Source organism: Lodderomyces beijingensis (assembly GCF_963989305.1).
Source record: "Lodderomyces beijingensis strain CBS 14171 genome assembly, chromosome: 4".
NCBI classification, from domain to species: domain Eukaryota; kingdom Fungi; phylum Ascomycota; class Pichiomycetes; order Serinales; family Debaryomycetaceae; genus Lodderomyces; species Lodderomyces beijingensis.
This window is the reverse complement of record NC_089973.1, coordinates 384,400-400,600: the sequence shown is the minus strand read 5'-3', so window position 1 is coordinate 400,600 and position 16,201 is coordinate 384,400. Positions and strand designations below refer to the sequence as shown.

The 16,201-nt window shown below is 45.6% G+C and overlaps 9 protein-coding genes across 9 annotated transcripts; 4 read left to right on the top strand and 5 right to left on the bottom strand. All coding sequences in view use genetic code 12, as the record gives it.

The window, feature by feature from the left end:
• Positions 1 to 1,467: 1,467 nt before the first annotated feature.
• On the top strand, positions 1,468 to 2,559 carry LODBEIA_P32490 (uncharacterized protein; the record flags this gene model as incomplete). The annotated part of the gene is made up of 1 exon (XM_066973338.1): positions 1,468 to 2,559. The coding sequence occupies one exon, from the start codon at positions 1,468 to 1,470 to the stop codon at positions 2,557 to 2,559; it is 1,092 nt and encodes a 363-aa protein (XP_066830187.1).
• An 852-nt stretch (positions 2,560 to 3,411) lies between these two features.
• Positions 3,412 to 4,374, bottom strand: LODBEIA_P32480 (uncharacterized protein; the record flags this gene model as incomplete). The annotated part of the gene is made up of 1 exon (XM_066973337.1): positions 3,412 to 4,374. The coding sequence occupies one exon, from the start codon at positions 4,372 to 4,374 to the stop codon at positions 3,412 to 3,414; it is 963 nt and encodes a 320-aa protein (XP_066830186.1).
• Positions 4,375 to 4,624: 250 nt separating this feature from the next.
• Positions 4,625 to 6,998, bottom strand: LODBEIA_P32470 (uncharacterized protein; the record flags this gene model as incomplete). Its single annotated transcript, XM_066973336.1, has 2 exons — positions 4,625 to 5,899; positions 6,018 to 6,998. The coding sequence occupies 2 exons, from the start codon at positions 6,996 to 6,998 to the stop codon at positions 4,625 to 4,627; spliced, it is 2,256 nt and encodes a 751-aa protein (XP_066830185.1).
• Positions 6,999 to 7,206: 208 nt separating this feature from the next.
• On the top strand, positions 7,207 to 8,334 carry LODBEIA_P32460 (uncharacterized protein; the record flags this gene model as incomplete). Its single annotated transcript, XM_066973335.1, has 1 exon — positions 7,207 to 8,334. One exon carries the CDS (start codon positions 7,207 to 7,209, stop codon positions 8,332 to 8,334), a length of 1,128 nt encoding a protein of 375 aa, XP_066830184.1.
• A 60-nt stretch (positions 8,335 to 8,394) lies between these two features.
• On the bottom strand, positions 8,395 to 8,661 carry LODBEIA_P32450 (uncharacterized protein; the record flags this gene model as incomplete). The annotated part of the gene is made up of 1 exon (XM_066973334.1): positions 8,395 to 8,661. One exon carries the CDS (start codon positions 8,659 to 8,661, stop codon positions 8,395 to 8,397), a length of 267 nt encoding a protein of 88 aa, XP_066830183.1.
• A 130-nt stretch (positions 8,662 to 8,791) lies between these two features.
• Positions 8,792 to 9,547, top strand: LODBEIA_P32440 (uncharacterized protein; the record flags this gene model as incomplete). Its single annotated transcript, XM_066973333.1, has 1 exon — positions 8,792 to 9,547. The coding sequence occupies one exon, from the start codon at positions 8,792 to 8,794 to the stop codon at positions 9,545 to 9,547; it is 756 nt and encodes a 251-aa protein (XP_066830182.1).
• A 430-nt stretch (positions 9,548 to 9,977) lies between these two features.
• LODBEIA_P32430 (uncharacterized protein) lies at positions 9,978 to 12,575 on the top strand (the record flags this gene model as incomplete). The annotated part of the gene is made up of 1 exon (XM_066973332.1): positions 9,978 to 12,575. One exon carries the CDS (start codon positions 9,978 to 9,980, stop codon positions 12,573 to 12,575), a length of 2,598 nt encoding a protein of 865 aa, XP_066830181.1.
• Positions 12,576 to 12,684: 109 nt separating this feature from the next.
• LODBEIA_P32420 (uncharacterized protein) lies at positions 12,685 to 14,151 on the bottom strand (the record flags this gene model as incomplete). Its single annotated transcript, XM_066973331.1, has 1 exon — positions 12,685 to 14,151. One exon carries the CDS (start codon positions 14,149 to 14,151, stop codon positions 12,685 to 12,687), a length of 1,467 nt encoding a protein of 488 aa, XP_066830180.1.
• A 567-nt stretch (positions 14,152 to 14,718) lies between these two features.
• On the bottom strand, positions 14,719 to 15,723 carry LODBEIA_P32410 (uncharacterized protein; the record flags this gene model as incomplete). Its single annotated transcript, XM_066973330.1, has 1 exon — positions 14,719 to 15,723. The coding sequence occupies one exon, from the start codon at positions 15,721 to 15,723 to the stop codon at positions 14,719 to 14,721; it is 1,005 nt and encodes a 334-aa protein (XP_066830179.1).
• Between the last annotated feature and the right edge of the window lie 478 nt (positions 15,724 to 16,201).

Genomic DNA, 16,201 nt, shown 5'->3' with positions numbered 1-16,201 from the left:
CAATTTAGCACGGCGACGCGATCTGGTTCAATTGCAGCAGTGGCAGTCGTGTACTATTGGGCCCGGTTTTTAGAGCTTGCATCAATCGGCACAATCTCAAAAGTGCCCTGGGCGCTGCAAAGACTACAATTATATTGCACTTTGTGCCTGGCTGTGCTCACGGGGGGAGGTATACGTGTCAACTTCTCTCCCCACAGGGAAAATAGCCCCAGCACACCCCCACCGCCCTGTTCTGCTTCCTCTGCCCACCTTTGCCCCAGCTCTTCTTCTTGACCAATCAAACACCGAGCTTGGACTACCGGACGGACCCACCACCAGCAACGTGAGAGAGAGAGTGTGTCTGTGTGTGAGTGTAAGCTGGAATGTGTCTTACTCTTTGGTTCTACGTGTCTTTTTTTTTTTTTTGAAAAGAAACGACAGTAATTAAACTAGCCGGTTCCTGCTTTGCAGTGCTTTTTGGCCTCTCAAAAAAAAGAAAATTGTCTGTCGAAAAGGGAAGGTCGTTGCAACTGCAAGAGGGTGGCAGAACCGTTTCAACAGAATTGGAGAGAGAAGGTGTGGGCCTTTCAGCGAGTAGCCAGAAAAACACGTGGAAAATAGTCCCACAACATGGGAGGAGGATACCTGGGAGAAACAAGAGTTTGTTTAAAGGCTAATCGTATTTCAAAAAGACAACACACAACCCCCATCGTAGCTCATGTAAGCCTCTTGCTGGTGCTGCTGCTGTTTCTCGATCAAATCGGGACAAATCTCTGGCTCAAAAGGTGCTGCTACTGTTACTGCTGCTGCTGCTGCTGTTGTTGTTGAATGCGTTGTTTTAATAATAGCCACGGTGTCTCTGTTATCAACACCTACAACAAACACCTGCATCTGTATCGAGGTCTAATAATGTACAGCACAGCTACCAACTTACCACCCGCTACCAAGTGACGCACTGCAAACACAAACAACTGCAACCAAAAACAAACACAATCCTTCTCTTTTAATTTTTTTTTTTTTGGCGGCGTAAACGGACAGTGCGACTTTTTACTGCAAACAAAATTACACGCTCAACTTTCCAACAAGTGCGCATAAGCTCATACCACACTATTAACCACTGGGCTACAAACACACACTCACGTAGACACACAGACACGGTATCATATAGGGCTCGTTCGAAGACACACGAGGGGGCAGATTTGGGCTAGAATTTCTTTGACAATTTAAATAATAAACGATATTCCCATCAATCTTCCATCTTTCTTCCTGTTGTCTTTTTTTTTTTTTTTCTTTCTTCCTTCTTTGACCTTAACAAGTCGTATTTATCCACAGCTAAAAGGAAAAAAAAAGTTTTCCAGCCAGCAAGTATCCTGCTACATCAAAAGTAGGTTCATACACAGACACTAATCGTTTGCACGTTTTCACGGTTTTCCCCTTTTATCCAACTTTTCCACGTTCGTCTCTCCCCCCCCTCAAATACCCTTAAAAATGAAAGGATTGATCTTAGTTGGAGGTTATGGTACTAGGTTGAGACCATTGACTTTGACTTTACCCAAGCCATTGGTTGAGTTTGGCAACAGACCCATGATTTTGCACCAGATTGAGGCCTTGGCCAATGCCGGTGTCACCGATATCGTGTTGGCCGTCAACTACAGGCCGGAGGTTATGGTGTCGACGTTGCAAAAGTACGAAGAAGAATACGGTGTCTCGATCACGTTTAGTGTTGAAGAAGAGCCATTGGGAACAGCCGGTCCTTTGAAGTTGGCAGAAAAGATTTTGAAGAAAGACGACTCGCCATTTTTCGTTTTGAACAGCGATGTCATTTGCGAATATCCATTCAAGGAGTTGGCCGACTTCCACAAGGCTCACGGGGCTGCCGGTACCATTGTTGCTACAAAAGTCGACGAGCCAAGCAAATACGGTGTCATTGTCCACGACAGAGACACCCCCAACTTGATTGACAGGTTTGTTGAAAAACCAGTTGAGTTTGTTGGCAACAGAATCAATGCCGGTTTATATATCTTGAACCCATCGGTGATTGACTTGATTGAAGCCAAGCCAACTTCGATTGAAAAGGAGACTTTTCCCATTTTGGTTGACCAAAAGCAATTGTACTCGTTTGACTTGGAAGGCTACTGGATGGATGTTGGACAGCCAAAAGACTTCCTTAGTGGAACCGTGCTTTATTTGACTGCCTTGTCCAAGAAGTCGCCCGACAAGTTGAGCAGCGAGAAGTTTGTCCACAAGGAAGGCAATGTCTTGATTGACCCCTCGGCAAAGATCCACCCACTGGCTTTGATTGGCCCAAACGTCACCATTGGTCCAAACGTGGTTGTTGGCGAAGGTGCAAGAATCCAGAGATCGGTGTTGTTGGCCAACAGTAGAGTAAATGACCATGCTTGGGTCAAGTCCACCATTGTGGGTTGGAACTCGAGAATCGGCAAGTGGGCCAGAACCGAGGGGGTCACTGTCTTGGGTGACGATGTTGAAATTAAGAATGAAATCTACGTGAATGGCGCCAAGGTCTTGCCACATAAATCCATCAGTGCCAATGTGGAAACTCCATCTATTATTATGTAAACCAAGAAACCAAGAAACCAACCAACAAATAAACAAACAAACAAAAAAATGAAAATGAGATGAAAGATCTTCAGCCATGATCATTTTTTCGACGACCTCCCACCACACCTTAGCATTTTTTCAAATATCAACAATTACTCAGTCATTTTTTATCTACAGTCACGATCTAAAGTAAAGTAAGAGAGAAAACAAAAAAACAAAACAAAACAATTTGTATTAGTTTGACCTTCTTTTTATTTCATTTTTAATACATATCTATTGAGAAAACACACTTTTGAATGTCATGTAATTGCTCTAGATTGATAACAAACGCACGAGTTCTGACACAGGGGCGGAGGCCGAGGTAGGAGGGCCGAGTAAGATACACCCTGGTGGGGGGAAATTTCATGCTTCAACACGTTTAGATAATTTTGCAGCCAATGTTTCGTTGCGCCACGCCAGCGCATAATTATCTATACATAGCGAATAGAGAATAAAGAGAGAGAGAGAGAGACAGACACTGGCATGGTGAAGGATATGCGTTTGACGGTGGAGGGTGCATGTGGGTGCATGATATAATTAGACGTACCCCGTAATGCCCCCATGTTTGCGGGTATCGTATGTGTCGGCGTGGTGCAATGGAAGTGGGGCCATTAGATGGTCGAGCTTTTAATTTTTATAGTTTGCGCACTCCGTGTTTGTCTTCTACCCCCAAACCCCAATCGCCAGTTGCGTCGTTAATAGTACATGTTGTTATCCATTTTAGAGTATCGTAGCTGCTATTCACAGATTCTGGTTACTAGACCCCCACACACAGAGCCAACCCGGGGTCTCAGAACGCGTCTTGTATATGCTTGCTTTTCTTTTTTTCGTTTATTGGGTCTCTGCAATCTCAGCTAATCCCTCCATGCAGCTTTTTCTCAAGGATTCACTGAGTGGCTTAGATCCACTGAGGTACAGCAACAAGAGCGTCTTGGCCACGACGGGCCCGCTCACAGTACCCATCTCCCTCACTTTTCTAGCCCCTGATACGTTTTCTCCATTTTCCTGGTTCTTTTTCTTTTTCTGCTGCCCGACATATGCAATAGCCAAGCTTCCATCATGAAGCTGCTCCAACACTAACAAATCGTCCTTAGGCACACTGCCTCTGTTCTTGCCAAAGATCTCTCTCAATTGATCCAAACCCTGATTCAACGCCAGCTTCTCGTCACCGCTAGCGTTCTTGCTGCTTGAATGCGCCAAGATGCTCTTGATGAACCCGTCTTTCAAGTGACTGAAGTCGGTGTTGCGTACAGGCGACAACCGAATCAAGAAATGGACGCCACTGTCAAGCAACGATTCCACAATGGCTTCCGATTCCGCGGGGTTCGTTAACGCGTGGACTAAGCTCGATTGCACGGGCGACGAGCTCGTGTGCGGTGTTTGTGGAGCTGGGTTCCACGAGGCAAAGTTGGCGAGGATCCGGTGCGCCTTGGGGATATCTGCTTCTGCTATGTATATCGCGACGCCATAGACTTTGAAGCCGATAAATGTCACTGAACGAACGCCGTGGCCTAGCAAGGTGAAGTTTTGCGTGATTAGTTGCGATTTGGGGATGTGGGTGGGGAAGGCGGAGATTGAGTCGTCGACTTTGACTTCTGTTTGTCTTGGGGGTTGGGGAGTGTCGAGGTGGATCTGGGGCAAGATCGAAGAAAGAATCCATGGTGTAGTCCTAGGGGTCGTGGTTGTGGTGCTGGTGGTACTGGTAAATTTGTACGTTGTGTATGCGAGACCTGATGAAATTGCAACGACGGGGAGAATCGACCTCAACGGTCTTGCTCTGATTGCTCTAAACATTGTCTATCTTGTGAATTATCGAGTAGGTAAAGATCAATCAATTGCACTAGCAAAATTGGAGATTTTTCAAGTTTTCAATGTTTTTTTTGGTAAGTGTCCATGAGCTTCGTTCCGAGTTTGCTCACCATACTCGTAAAATTGCGGCCCACGCGCTTTGCGGGGGGAGGTGGGCGCACTCCTCAATGCGATCTGAGACAGTTGATTCAAGTCTATAGAAAGAATAACATTACAAGAACAGAGTCTAAGTCCTTCAAAGCTTGCCAATTTCAGGGCTGACAGCTTTTGTGCTTTGTAAAGTCAACCCGCTCGCCAGTTGAGCTTTGTGAATGTGTTCCCATCTATTCCAAACTTGCTCACAAGAAAGAATCTCCAGGTTCAACCAATTTTCATTAGGCGAGTGGGCAGCGACTTGAGCCAATTTGCCAGCCAAGAACCCAACGAGTGTATCGCCTGCGCCTGTAACGTTGACAACTTGCAAATTTTCATTCTCCTTGGCTACGGGGTAGTACTCAACAACTACGCCAATTTTGCTGTTTGGATCATTAGTGATGATGGAAGCAGGTAGATATGGAGACGTTGTGGGAATGCTTTTCAAATCGTGAATATTGGCAGCCAAGCCGATTGAGAGCACGCCCTTGGATCCCAACTTGACGATGATGTTCTGGAAATAAGGCAACAAATGGAAACTTTGCTGCAACACACCCGAGCTCACCAAGTTTAGCTTGTATTTGGAGTCTAATCTGGCAAGTTTTTCACGCATCAAACCGTTGATGCTCATCGCGTCCACGACGGGGAACCAGTGGTCCAAACACTCGAATTTGCCCGCTCGGGACATGGAATTAAACATGCCCAGTAGCTCTTGCACGGTGGGCGTGATTAGCTTGACTGCGTTATGGGGAAATACTGCAAGTTGAACTTGACCGAGTCTTTGCGCCTTGACGTATGAAGTCGGCTCAATAATCACCAGTGGTGGTGACTCCCCGCCGTCGAGACGTTGCGCGCGCTGCAGAATGATGCGATTGAGCGACTCGCTAGATAAGTTACAGTCCAAAACGACAATTTTTGGATTAGAGCGGTTGAGTTCGCGAATCACATCGTCAGCGAATGCTGCTTCCTCGATGATCGACATGTCGGCGCATGCAACAATCAATTCGCCCTGTGAGTCGTGTGTGCATACGTATTGGGCACTGCGTCCCTCACCAGTGGTTAAAACGCTCGACATTTGCGATTGCACCTCGCTGGAAATGGTGTCCCCCGACACGTCTTTGCCTATTCGCGACATGAACCTCGTCAGTGGGTAAATGTATTTGCTGGCTAGTGCAATGTTGTAGCCTACACCGCCTATCGAGTTGGTAATCGTGCCTATGTTTGAGTCATGCATCTTGGTATCGGAGCCAAGGGTGGCTGCTGTATCCAACGCCACGGAGCCAACCACCAAAATACTTGAATTGGTGTCAGACGGTGGGCTCGACTTGGAGCCAGAACTAGTCCTAGCGGTATTCTCAATAATTGGTTGATGGCTCACCTACATCAAGAAGGGGTCAGTAATCTTTCACAAAAAAAAAATTGCTTTTTTTTCTAATCTTCTTGATCTTTTGTCCATTTTTTCTTTTTTGTTATTTTTTTGGTTTTCAATCACATACTTCCAGTGGTGAAATGGCATGGTAGGCTTTTGCAATTTCAGCAGCTGCACGAGCGTTATTCTTGACTAGACTGACGTTGCAATCGACCGATTTACCATGCAGTTTTTCAGCTATTCGCGCGAGCAAAAATGGGGTCAAGTGCTTACCGGACACATTCTTGGCTCTAGCTTCTTCATTGGCCAGCTCAATAATCTCTGAGATAAAGGAGCTGTCTAGCGCAGTATCCTTTGGAGGAGGGATGCAAAAGACATTGCCACTTTGCAAGTCAAGCAGATTCTGCGCATAAACCATCTGCGCGGCTTCCTCGAAGCTGTCGAACCCAAATGGCGATGGCACTTGCGACTCGCGGCAGTAGAACCCGGGCAATTTCAAATCCTTTGCATCAAGTTTATCTTCGTTATAAGTCCCGACAAACACACCCTGCGTTTCCAAAAACTCCAATGTTCGCCCAACATCCAAAACCGACTTTGGCCCCGCGCAAATCACACTCACCGGTGTTCTCCCCAACTCCGTCAAATCCGCAGAAACATCCATTGATGTTTCACCAGGGACATCTCGATGCACACCGCCCAATCCGCCAGTAGCAAAGAATTTGATTCCTGCCAAATGCGACAAGATCATCGTCAGTGAGATCGTGGTGCCTCCATACAACTGATTAGCCATGACGTAACCGATATCTCTCCTCGACACTTTGGAGACATTGGAGACCCCCTTGTCGCCCCCGCGTTTTGCTGCCTCCTCGGCAAAGATCAATAAGTCCGATTGAGTTAGACCGACGTGTGGTTGACCTTTGAGGAACGCACATGTTGCTGGAGTGACTCCGGAATCTCGGAGGATCTCCTCGACTTCGAGGGCCATATCGACGTTTCGCGGGTAGGGTAGTCCATGTGAGATTATTGTGGACTCCAAAGATACCACGGGTTTCTTGAGATTGAGCGCATTCTTGACTTCTTGTGATAAGCGTAGGACGTTTTTCTTCATTCTTTTCCTCCTCCCTTCCTTTTGGCGTGGGATTGTTCTTAGAGATGGTGTGTAAATATTCCGTCGGAATTTTAGAATTAAGCGCAATTTTTTTCATTTTCTTTTGCTCGTCGCGTGAACCGTGAACAGGATCGTGACAGGTGGTGATATCAATGGGGGTAATTGAGAAAAAGGAAAAGCGAAAGACAGAAGAGTAGAAAACACAGTCATGTTGATTGAGGAGGTGCCGGAGGTGGATACTTTAAAGGATGTTGCCAAGATTGTCAAGAGTTTATCGGATCTAGGGCAACCGCCTCTGCGATATCATGGAGATCTACTCGCAATAGAGTCGGCGAAAATTATCAACTATGATGTGGTCAAGGCCATCTCATTGCATGCTAACCCCAATCTCAGCTGGTGCTCAGAGGCAAATGCTCAGATCGTGTCTTCAATCATCCAATCAAACAATCTACAGTCCTACCTCACCCAGTTCCTCAATCAAGAGTTTCGATCCAATTTGAAAAAAGTTGAAAAACAAGCAAAGCTGGGCTTGGGCGGGCGGCGACTGGGGTTGCGGCCGAAATTGACGTTCCAGGACCAGACATTCGACCCTGTACCGTTGGCGCAGGCGTGGTTTTTGATTGAAGTGACCAAGAACAAAGACCGTGAGGTGAATATGCTCATTTTGTTGTTGCTCATTGACGATTTTTACTTTGACACATGGGGGAAGATTGAAACTTGTAAAGTATTGCAAAAGTTGAAGCTAGACACCTTGAACTCGTTGGTTCCTCAGTTGAGGGAAAGCTTGTCCAAATGTCTATTGCACATCCCTCCCGTGACCCCCGAGGACGAGTCCTTGTCGCTTTTGCAAGTGGCGTATCCTAGCTTGTACCGCGTTGATGATGAATTCGGCACAAACTTGAACTACATCGAGACCATTGCCACCATCATGTCGTCGATGAGCTACGCTGCAAATTTCGAAAAGACAATGTGTTTTCTATTGGAGCAACTATCAATCTGCATCAAACGCATTGGTGTCGACGTTCTCATCAGCGTTTCCAAAATCTTCTACTTGTTGAACCAACTCATCACCAATATCGCGATGATGGAGAGGTGCAAGGTTATACTAGCTGCTCTTCGAGCGCAGAATGAGATTCTCCAACTCGAATCACCATTGTTATACTCGTTCATTTTCGACCTCGTGGGGGCTTACGCTTTGTTGACGAAAAGGGTGGAAAAGTACAAAGTTGCAGACATTCAGGAGCAAATCCTGGTGAACCGCGGGTCCTTGCGACAGTTGGCTGTAAGTTGTGGCAAATTGTCAGAATTTGACGAATTATGTACATATATACAATGAAGATACGTGGGAAAACCCACTCCACCCATGCAATTCTAGTTCCTTTCCTCTTTTTTTTTTTTATTTCCCCTGCAATGCTTCCACAACTTTGATATTCGTATCCAAGAACCTATTCAAGCAGTTAACCAAACACTGCTCTTCTTTCACGTCTAATTTCGGTGATATTATGGGGGCGTTCTTGTTACATTTCTTGAAACACATGTCGGTGAAGCTGTGCACTGCAGTTTGTATTTTGGATTTCGACTGTTCAGCTTCGACAAAGTTCATGATTTCCTTCCTGGATTTGTCGTCTAGACTTTGCAATGCTGCTGTGGAGAATGATGACATCGTGTGATTGATTATAGTACCTCAGGGTATTTTCTCTTAAGCTGTAAGAGATTCAATTGGGGCTCTTTTTGGTTTTGGTTTTTTTTTTTTTTTCATTTTGCAACAGAGGAAGGTGGAATTTCCTCAGGCGATGAAAGACGAAACTGAAACAACAACAACAACAGCAGCAGCAGCCACAGATGCCACGGATGAAGTCAAGGCAAGAGACCAAGTATATCTTAACCGACTAGAGAACGACATCAAGAGGGTGGAGGAACATCTTAGACAAGCTGACGCGGCAGTAGCTACGTTTGACCAGGATTTGCATGAATCGTCATCAATTGAGAAAAGGATTATCGCGCTATACGAGACTTACAAGACGATTCCCTATAAGCTGGAGAAAAATGACACCATTGCAACCGCGGCGAGTGCGTCGATTCTTGAGGATATGATTGATGCAAAGAGGAAGCAGCTAAGCGAGATTGAAGAGGCAAAAGAATCTTGTTACGATTTTGCAGCCATGGTTCAAGAACTAACAAGGATTCGCGACAGCAAGTTGCGGGAGAAGAAGACGTTGCAAAAATGGGTAGTAGCGGAAGAAGAAGTTTCCTCGACTGGAAAATTGTTTGCCGAATCAAAGGAGATGGCACACCAGCTTCAAATGTACTTGAAAAAAGTCTTGATCCAGTACATGGCCGTGGCCGATTCCGTTTCAGGCACAGTAAGTGACCAGTCAGGGCTTCAGCAGTCTCTTCTGGAGCTCGCCACCATCTTTAACCAATTGGTCAAGACAAACGCAGCCCCAGTCAAAGTTCCGCGCGAGTACGAGTCAATTTTTGAGATTTTGGAAGCTAGCAATCTTGTGATACGCGAGAATGAATACATCAAGCTTGCAGATCTTGATTGAAAGCTTTTGAACAACGCCAACCACCCGTGTGCTTTTTTCTTTTCTCGTCTTTTTTTTTGTAATCAGACCGGTTTTCCTCTGTTGGAATTGCTATTCGAGGTTTCGTTTTTATTGTTTTTTGATGATTCTGTGTTATACCGATAGAGGGGGACATTGGCTTTTGCCTGGCATTCACACGTGGCCGAGTATGGACTTTGAAAATGCGCAATTGATTGTCAATACTACAAGCCCTTCCATCAAGTTTCAACTGGGGTTTGGGGTTTTAGCAAAAGCCGGAAAAAAAAAAAAATTATTCCCAAGTTGAAACTTTTTATTATCAATCTTCAAACCTGATAACCACGCCGCACTAGGAGATCGTCACTGCTAGCAGGCACACACACAGATACACAGAGCTTACAAATATTCGAATAGACACCGTTGCGTCGTAAACATGCGAAAGAGACATAGAACGGTTCTCTCGTGTGATAGGTGCAGAACTAGAAAGATCAAATGTATTTCGTCTGGACAGCAGCAGCCGTGCGAAACATGTGTTCGGTTGAAAAAGGAATGCACGTACACCAAGTCCATGGAGACGATAGAGATTGCCAGATTGAAGAAGCAAAACAAGAAAAAACCACAAAAGAATCAAGATCCGAATGTGCTCCCTCTGCTCATTGATCCGAGTGGAATTAATGTTCAAGCATTGCAGAACGAAGCTTTGCAAAATGAGGCAGTGCCCCGTGAACGTGAACGCAAACGCGAGCGTGAATGCGTGGCTTCGACACAACCTTCTGCTGAATCGCTGCCCAACAGTTTCCAAGAAATCCTACAAATTAAATGCAAAATAGCAGAGCTAGAGAAAATGATTGACCGTAGTGGCTCAGACGGGTTGGAGGCCGAGGCCAAGAGCAATGGGGCTAATGGCGTCAATGGGGCCAATAGGGCCAAAAGTGCACGTGTGCAGATGATTCCAGCAGGAGAAATCAACTTTAGCTACTGCTTTAAAGATTGGAAACCGTTGCCCTTGAGCCATAGACCATTTCCATACATGTTGCTAATGAGACGGGACTCAGGTGCAAAACTCATTTGGCAATATATGGTTACCAAGGCGAACAAAAAGCGCAACATTTTCGATTTTTCGCAACTATTGATAGACTTGCCCGAGGAAAAGATGAACGAGCTACGGACCAAGGCCAGGATAGTTTTTGGAGAGGCGTATGTTCCAGGAACGGACGAACCCACAGTTCCACAGGATTTGCTGAGATTAAAGGCAATCATCGGCATGAATGACAGGGGGTTAACGTTTGTGCCTCCCGGCATCGATTTCAATGATCCCATATCGTCTTACTTTAACTTGATTCCACCTGCATGGGTCAATAAGAAATTACTCAACATCTTCTTCAAGCAGTTGTACCCTTTTGTTCCAATCATTGACGAGTTGGAATTCAGGTCAACATTGAATCGAATCATGGGTCCCGAGCTCAACGATAATTACATGAACACTTTCCCCAATGTAGACTCGTCCAATGATTTGGCCATTTTGGCTATACACTTGATCATGTTGCGACTAGCATACTTGTCCCTCTTGGACATGAAGGGACAAGGATCATCGCCACTAGTGGCACACCCGGTCTCCTTTGATGCATTTAGAGCTGCGGAGACCATCATGAAGGAATTTGATTTTTCTCGGCGACAGAGCTTGCCCATATTACAAGCGGGATTGATGCTTCGTGTTTATTTGATTATGTCTCCGGAGAATATCATTACTGGAGCAGCTACCCAGATCACAATGGGATCTATTATACAGTTGTGCTACTCGATTGGGTTGAACCGAGATCCAGAATGCTACAACCACAAGCTGGCGAAAGATTTGAATCTAAAGAGGAAAATCTGGCACTATATCGTGATGATGGATATCCTCAACTCGTTGGTGTTCAACACCACGTTGTCAACCGACGTGGAGACGTCAGACTGCAGGCTACCGGAGTTTTCCAGCGAAGGCGCTAACTGCTCCGACCTACGATTGGAAAACGATGTCATAACAAGCTTCCACCGATACAGTTATTTGTTCCAGTTGAGTCGCAAATTGGCCAGCTTCCACTTGCAAGTCAACAAGAACATACGAGTAGAGGAAGTGATTCAGCTTTTGTCGGATATTGAGGTAGAGCGGCAACGAACATTGGGCAAAAGCTCCAAATTTATATTCAGCCAAGCCAGCTCGGGTTTTTTGGCGTTGTTGAATTTGAAAATTTTCATTCAGGTGAGTTTCATCCTTGCTTACACTTATTTCACCTTGTACCTGTATTACGAGGCCTTGGATGTGCCTCATTACCAAACTGAGTTTTTCAAGAAGACCATGTACATATTTTTGAAAGATCTTGAAGAACTCAACACGTTTCTTTTCCATTCACAAAACCAAAATGCCGAGATCTTAGTGCTCGCGCCGTTTGCGCAAACGTTTCTTCATTTCAGTGCCGTTGTATTTGGCAGTCTCCGAATGAGGCTCAATTGCAACATCAAATTGCTCGAGCAGAACGGCGACATATCTCAGCTCCACACTGCAAGGAAGTTGGTCTCCCAGTTGCGGATTTTCAATCACTGTCAAACAAAGCTCATTGGAGATATTTCGACAAGGTACAGGTACTCATTGATGTTGAGACGGGTGCACCTCACCGTGTTTAGAATGATGGAGCAAGGCATGTGCGAGATGCTCGACAGCAGGCTCCAGACATTATATGAAACCTCTGCATTGAGACTCCCGCGGGATATTTTGGAGCGGTTTAGCCAGCTTCTCGAGTCGCATATACCCAACTTGGCTCATCGACACGGGGACTTGTTTGAACCAACGGATGAAGAGTTGGTGATGGAGCTACAACGGGAGAATCTATGGAAGCAGTTGAAGAAAATTCAAACTGAAGAGATGCTCACGAGTTCCTGGATCGACAAGACAAAGCGATTCCACAGGCTTACCCTGGACTTTGAGCTCAACTATTTCAATTTCAACCTTGATTTTTTGAATTTAAACGAACCGAATTTCTTCAAGGGGTGAAAGGAAGAAACTTGCCCTTGAAGGTATAACTTTCATGTATATATGTGTGCCAATCTCGACAAAAAAAAAAAAAAAAAAAAAAACAAAACTTTTCTCTTTCTATATAACTTTATGAAAATAATTGACCACGTTTACGCCAGACTCTAAATGCAACCAAGACCAAGATGCAGCTTATCGATAACGAGAACGCAGTGACTTTGAAATACATTGCAATATTGTCCTTGTTCAGGTCAGCAACGAGACCATAGAGTAACGAATACATGATTGAGCCAATCGCAGGCGCAACCATGAACGAACCCCACGTAGACCCTAACAAGTCTATGCCCCATACCGACGCTACAACCGTCGGATACGTAGTGAATAGTCCACCGTAGGCGACGCCGTTGAGCACGATGTTGTTGAACCATTGGCCCACGATGCCGAGGATGATCACGGCTACGAGGAGCCAGAGGATGTCGATTTGCTTTTGTTGGAAGAAATCGCAGAGGACGCCGAGCACGAGACGCGATAAGGTTGATGCGGTCGCGAGGAGGCTCACTTTGTCGGACACGTCTGATCCCGTGCCTATGTTTTTATTGTTGTTGTTGTTGGATACTGGCGATGAGGCGGTGTTGATGAAGGATAAGATGGAGCTCAAGTTGTTCTGATAGCTTTCTAATGGACCAACGTTTAATATGAGCGATACGAGGAGTAACCATGCGGAGACGTCCTTGAGAAAGTTGATGTATCGCTTTTTATGGTTTGGTGGGTCGAGCGATCTCTGGGGTGCCAAGTCTTCGCCGCGCAACAACGGCGCGTTTTCATCCTGTTCTTCAGATGTCCCATTAGCAGCTGAAGAAGGAGGAATGCTATTGTTGCTGCTCATTATATCTTCAATCTCGCCAAATATCGCATCCTGCTCCACGATAGCCACCGAACTCGAAATGAAGCTCAGTATACCCACCACCGAATACAACACGGCAAAGAATTTAAACACGCGCACCAAATTGAGCAAGTCGCTCCTGTCATCGCCGCTCTTGTACGTTTCCCGACTGAGATGGAAATAGTCCATTTTCAAAACCTGCGATCCTAAAAGCGCGCTTAGGCCATAGCATGTCACGGGTAATGATATAGCTAACCCCTTTTGGTGGGGGAAAATCTTGGCGCAAGTCAAGAGACTTGAGAAATAAAGCGACGAGGTGGCTAAGCCAATCATGCCGAACGTCATGCTGAAAAGGGGAACCAGCGAACAGTTCCACGATAGGAGCCAGCTATTCAAGGCGTAGCTAGGCACAAAGAGCCACATCGACAAAAATGATAAGATCAGCGGTCCGTAGCAATCTGACAAATAGCCCAATACCGGCAAGCACAAGTACATTGCCCCTAGTGAGATCGAGGCGATGAAGTTGATTTGGAAATAAGTTAGTCCGATTATGTGGTGGAATGTTGGCGTGTAGAGCGTGAATAGAAGGATGGAGCCCGTGACAATGCATGATAGAAGTGATAGTACAAATGCTGATAATCGGAGATTGGTGAGGGAAATGTGTTTTGATAGGTATGATTTGATCTCCCTAGATGCATGTTGGACATATTTCATAGTTGAAAAAACGGAAAAAACGAAACTGGAGGCTCTGGGAGTCTTGCTAGATGTTGTTTCTTTTTTTTTTATCAACTTGACCAGTTGGGGTGTTGGTGAAAGAAATGGACGGCTCAAGCTTGGGGGATGGCTAAATTTTTTGCGCTTTCTTTTTTCCGAGGTATAGTGTGACTCAGAGTTGTTTTTTGATGCAATAAAGAAATGGTGGTGAAAAAGAAGGAGGAGGTCTTCGCGATGTGAAAAATTGCAAGTGCCCTAGTCTTTCTGAGTTCGTAGGGTGGAGGTGGCTAGTGAGGAGAGTGTGTCTGCCATTTCTGGAAGCTTGAAGTTCTTCTGCAACGTCGACATCGAGACTGCTGCTGGCGATGATGGTGGTGGTAGTAGCGGCATTAGCGCGAAGCCGAGATTTGTGCCGAGCGAGATCCGGTGAGCCGAGGACAGCTAGTTGCATCACGAATAGCTGCAACTACAACAACTACAAGGAAATACCAGACTGTTGTAGTCTTGTGCATTGAGGGAGAAAAACCGTACCTACGGAGAACCTATGCCAAACATCAGATCTTCCCCTTAGTTCTTTGGAACATAAGTCAAGAATCTATCAATTTCACCTTTTGAACCTAACCAAATACCAGATTTGTCATGGATACCCTTTGGCAAAATCTCCAAAATCCTTTCACCCTTGTCATTGACCGCCTTACCACCAGCTTGTTCCAATAACATGGCCATGGGGAAACACTCGTACAAGATTCTCAATTTGCCATTTTTGGACTTGGTGTCGGCAGGATAACTGAAGATTCCACCGTACAACAAGGTTCTGTGGATATCAGCAACCATGGAACCAATGTATCTCGCACTATATGGCTTACCTTTCAAATCGTCTTGAGGTTTTTTCAAGTCTGCAACGTATTGCTTGACGTATTCTGGCCAATAGTAGGAGTTACCTTCGTTGACCGAGTAGATGGCTCTCTTCTCAGGGATTCTCAAGTTTGGCTGCGTCAAGATAAATTCACCCAATTGGGTATCCAAGGTGAAACCATTGACACCAGCACCGGTGGTCAACATCAAGTGGGCCGAGGCACCGTACATGGTATAGCCTGCGCAAACCATTTCGGTACCCCTTCTCAAGACGTCATTTATAGAGCCATCCGAGTCGTCTCTAAGCTTGTACACACCAAAGATGGTACCAACCGAAACACCAGCATCGATATTGGAACTACCATCAATGGGGTCAGTGCAAACAGCATACTTGCCACCGCCTTCAAATATGATCAAGTCTTCCTGTTCCTCTGAAACCAACACTTTGACATTGTTGGAAGACTTCATGGCGTTGATGAAAATCTCGTCCCCGATAACATCCAATTTTTTCTGAACGTCGCCAGTACTGTTTGCCGTTCCCGAAACACCAATCAAATTGACCAACTCGGCTCTTCTGATGTTGTGAGCAATGAATTTGAAAGCAAACTGCAAGGAGTTCAAAAGCAAACTCAACTCACCAGTAGCAGTTGGCGCCAACTTCTGCTGCTCTTGCAAAATGAACCTGGTTAACGTGATGATATCCGTTTCGATATCCATCTGTTTGGAAATAGAATCGTGTGCTTGTTCAACCATTGCCAACGTTTTTTTTGCTGCTCAAGTCGTGGGTTATAGATTAATAGCAGGAAGCAAGGAAGAAAGGAGGCGAAGGAATGGTTTGAGGGAATTGAGGGTTCTTGAAAAGAAAGAAAAGGGTTTCCTGTTTCAACAAATATATTCCGACGTCCTGTGAGTGTTTTTCTATGTGCATATATTAGAGAAATTTTTACCCCATACTATTGACACCCAGGGCAGTATAAACTGCTTACTATGGACAGTGGAAATAGGTTGAAAAAACCGCAACGATAATAAGCCAATCTGCACATGCCACTACACACACTCACACACGCACACGAAGGCGTTGTTTTTCCCGGGGCTGGGGGAGTGCACTTTGTCGGGGAGGCCGCGCCAGCCGCTGGGGCGGAGCCCCGGTCGAGAGTTCTCGCCAGAATCTCCGCTCGCGACATTTGCTTGCTGG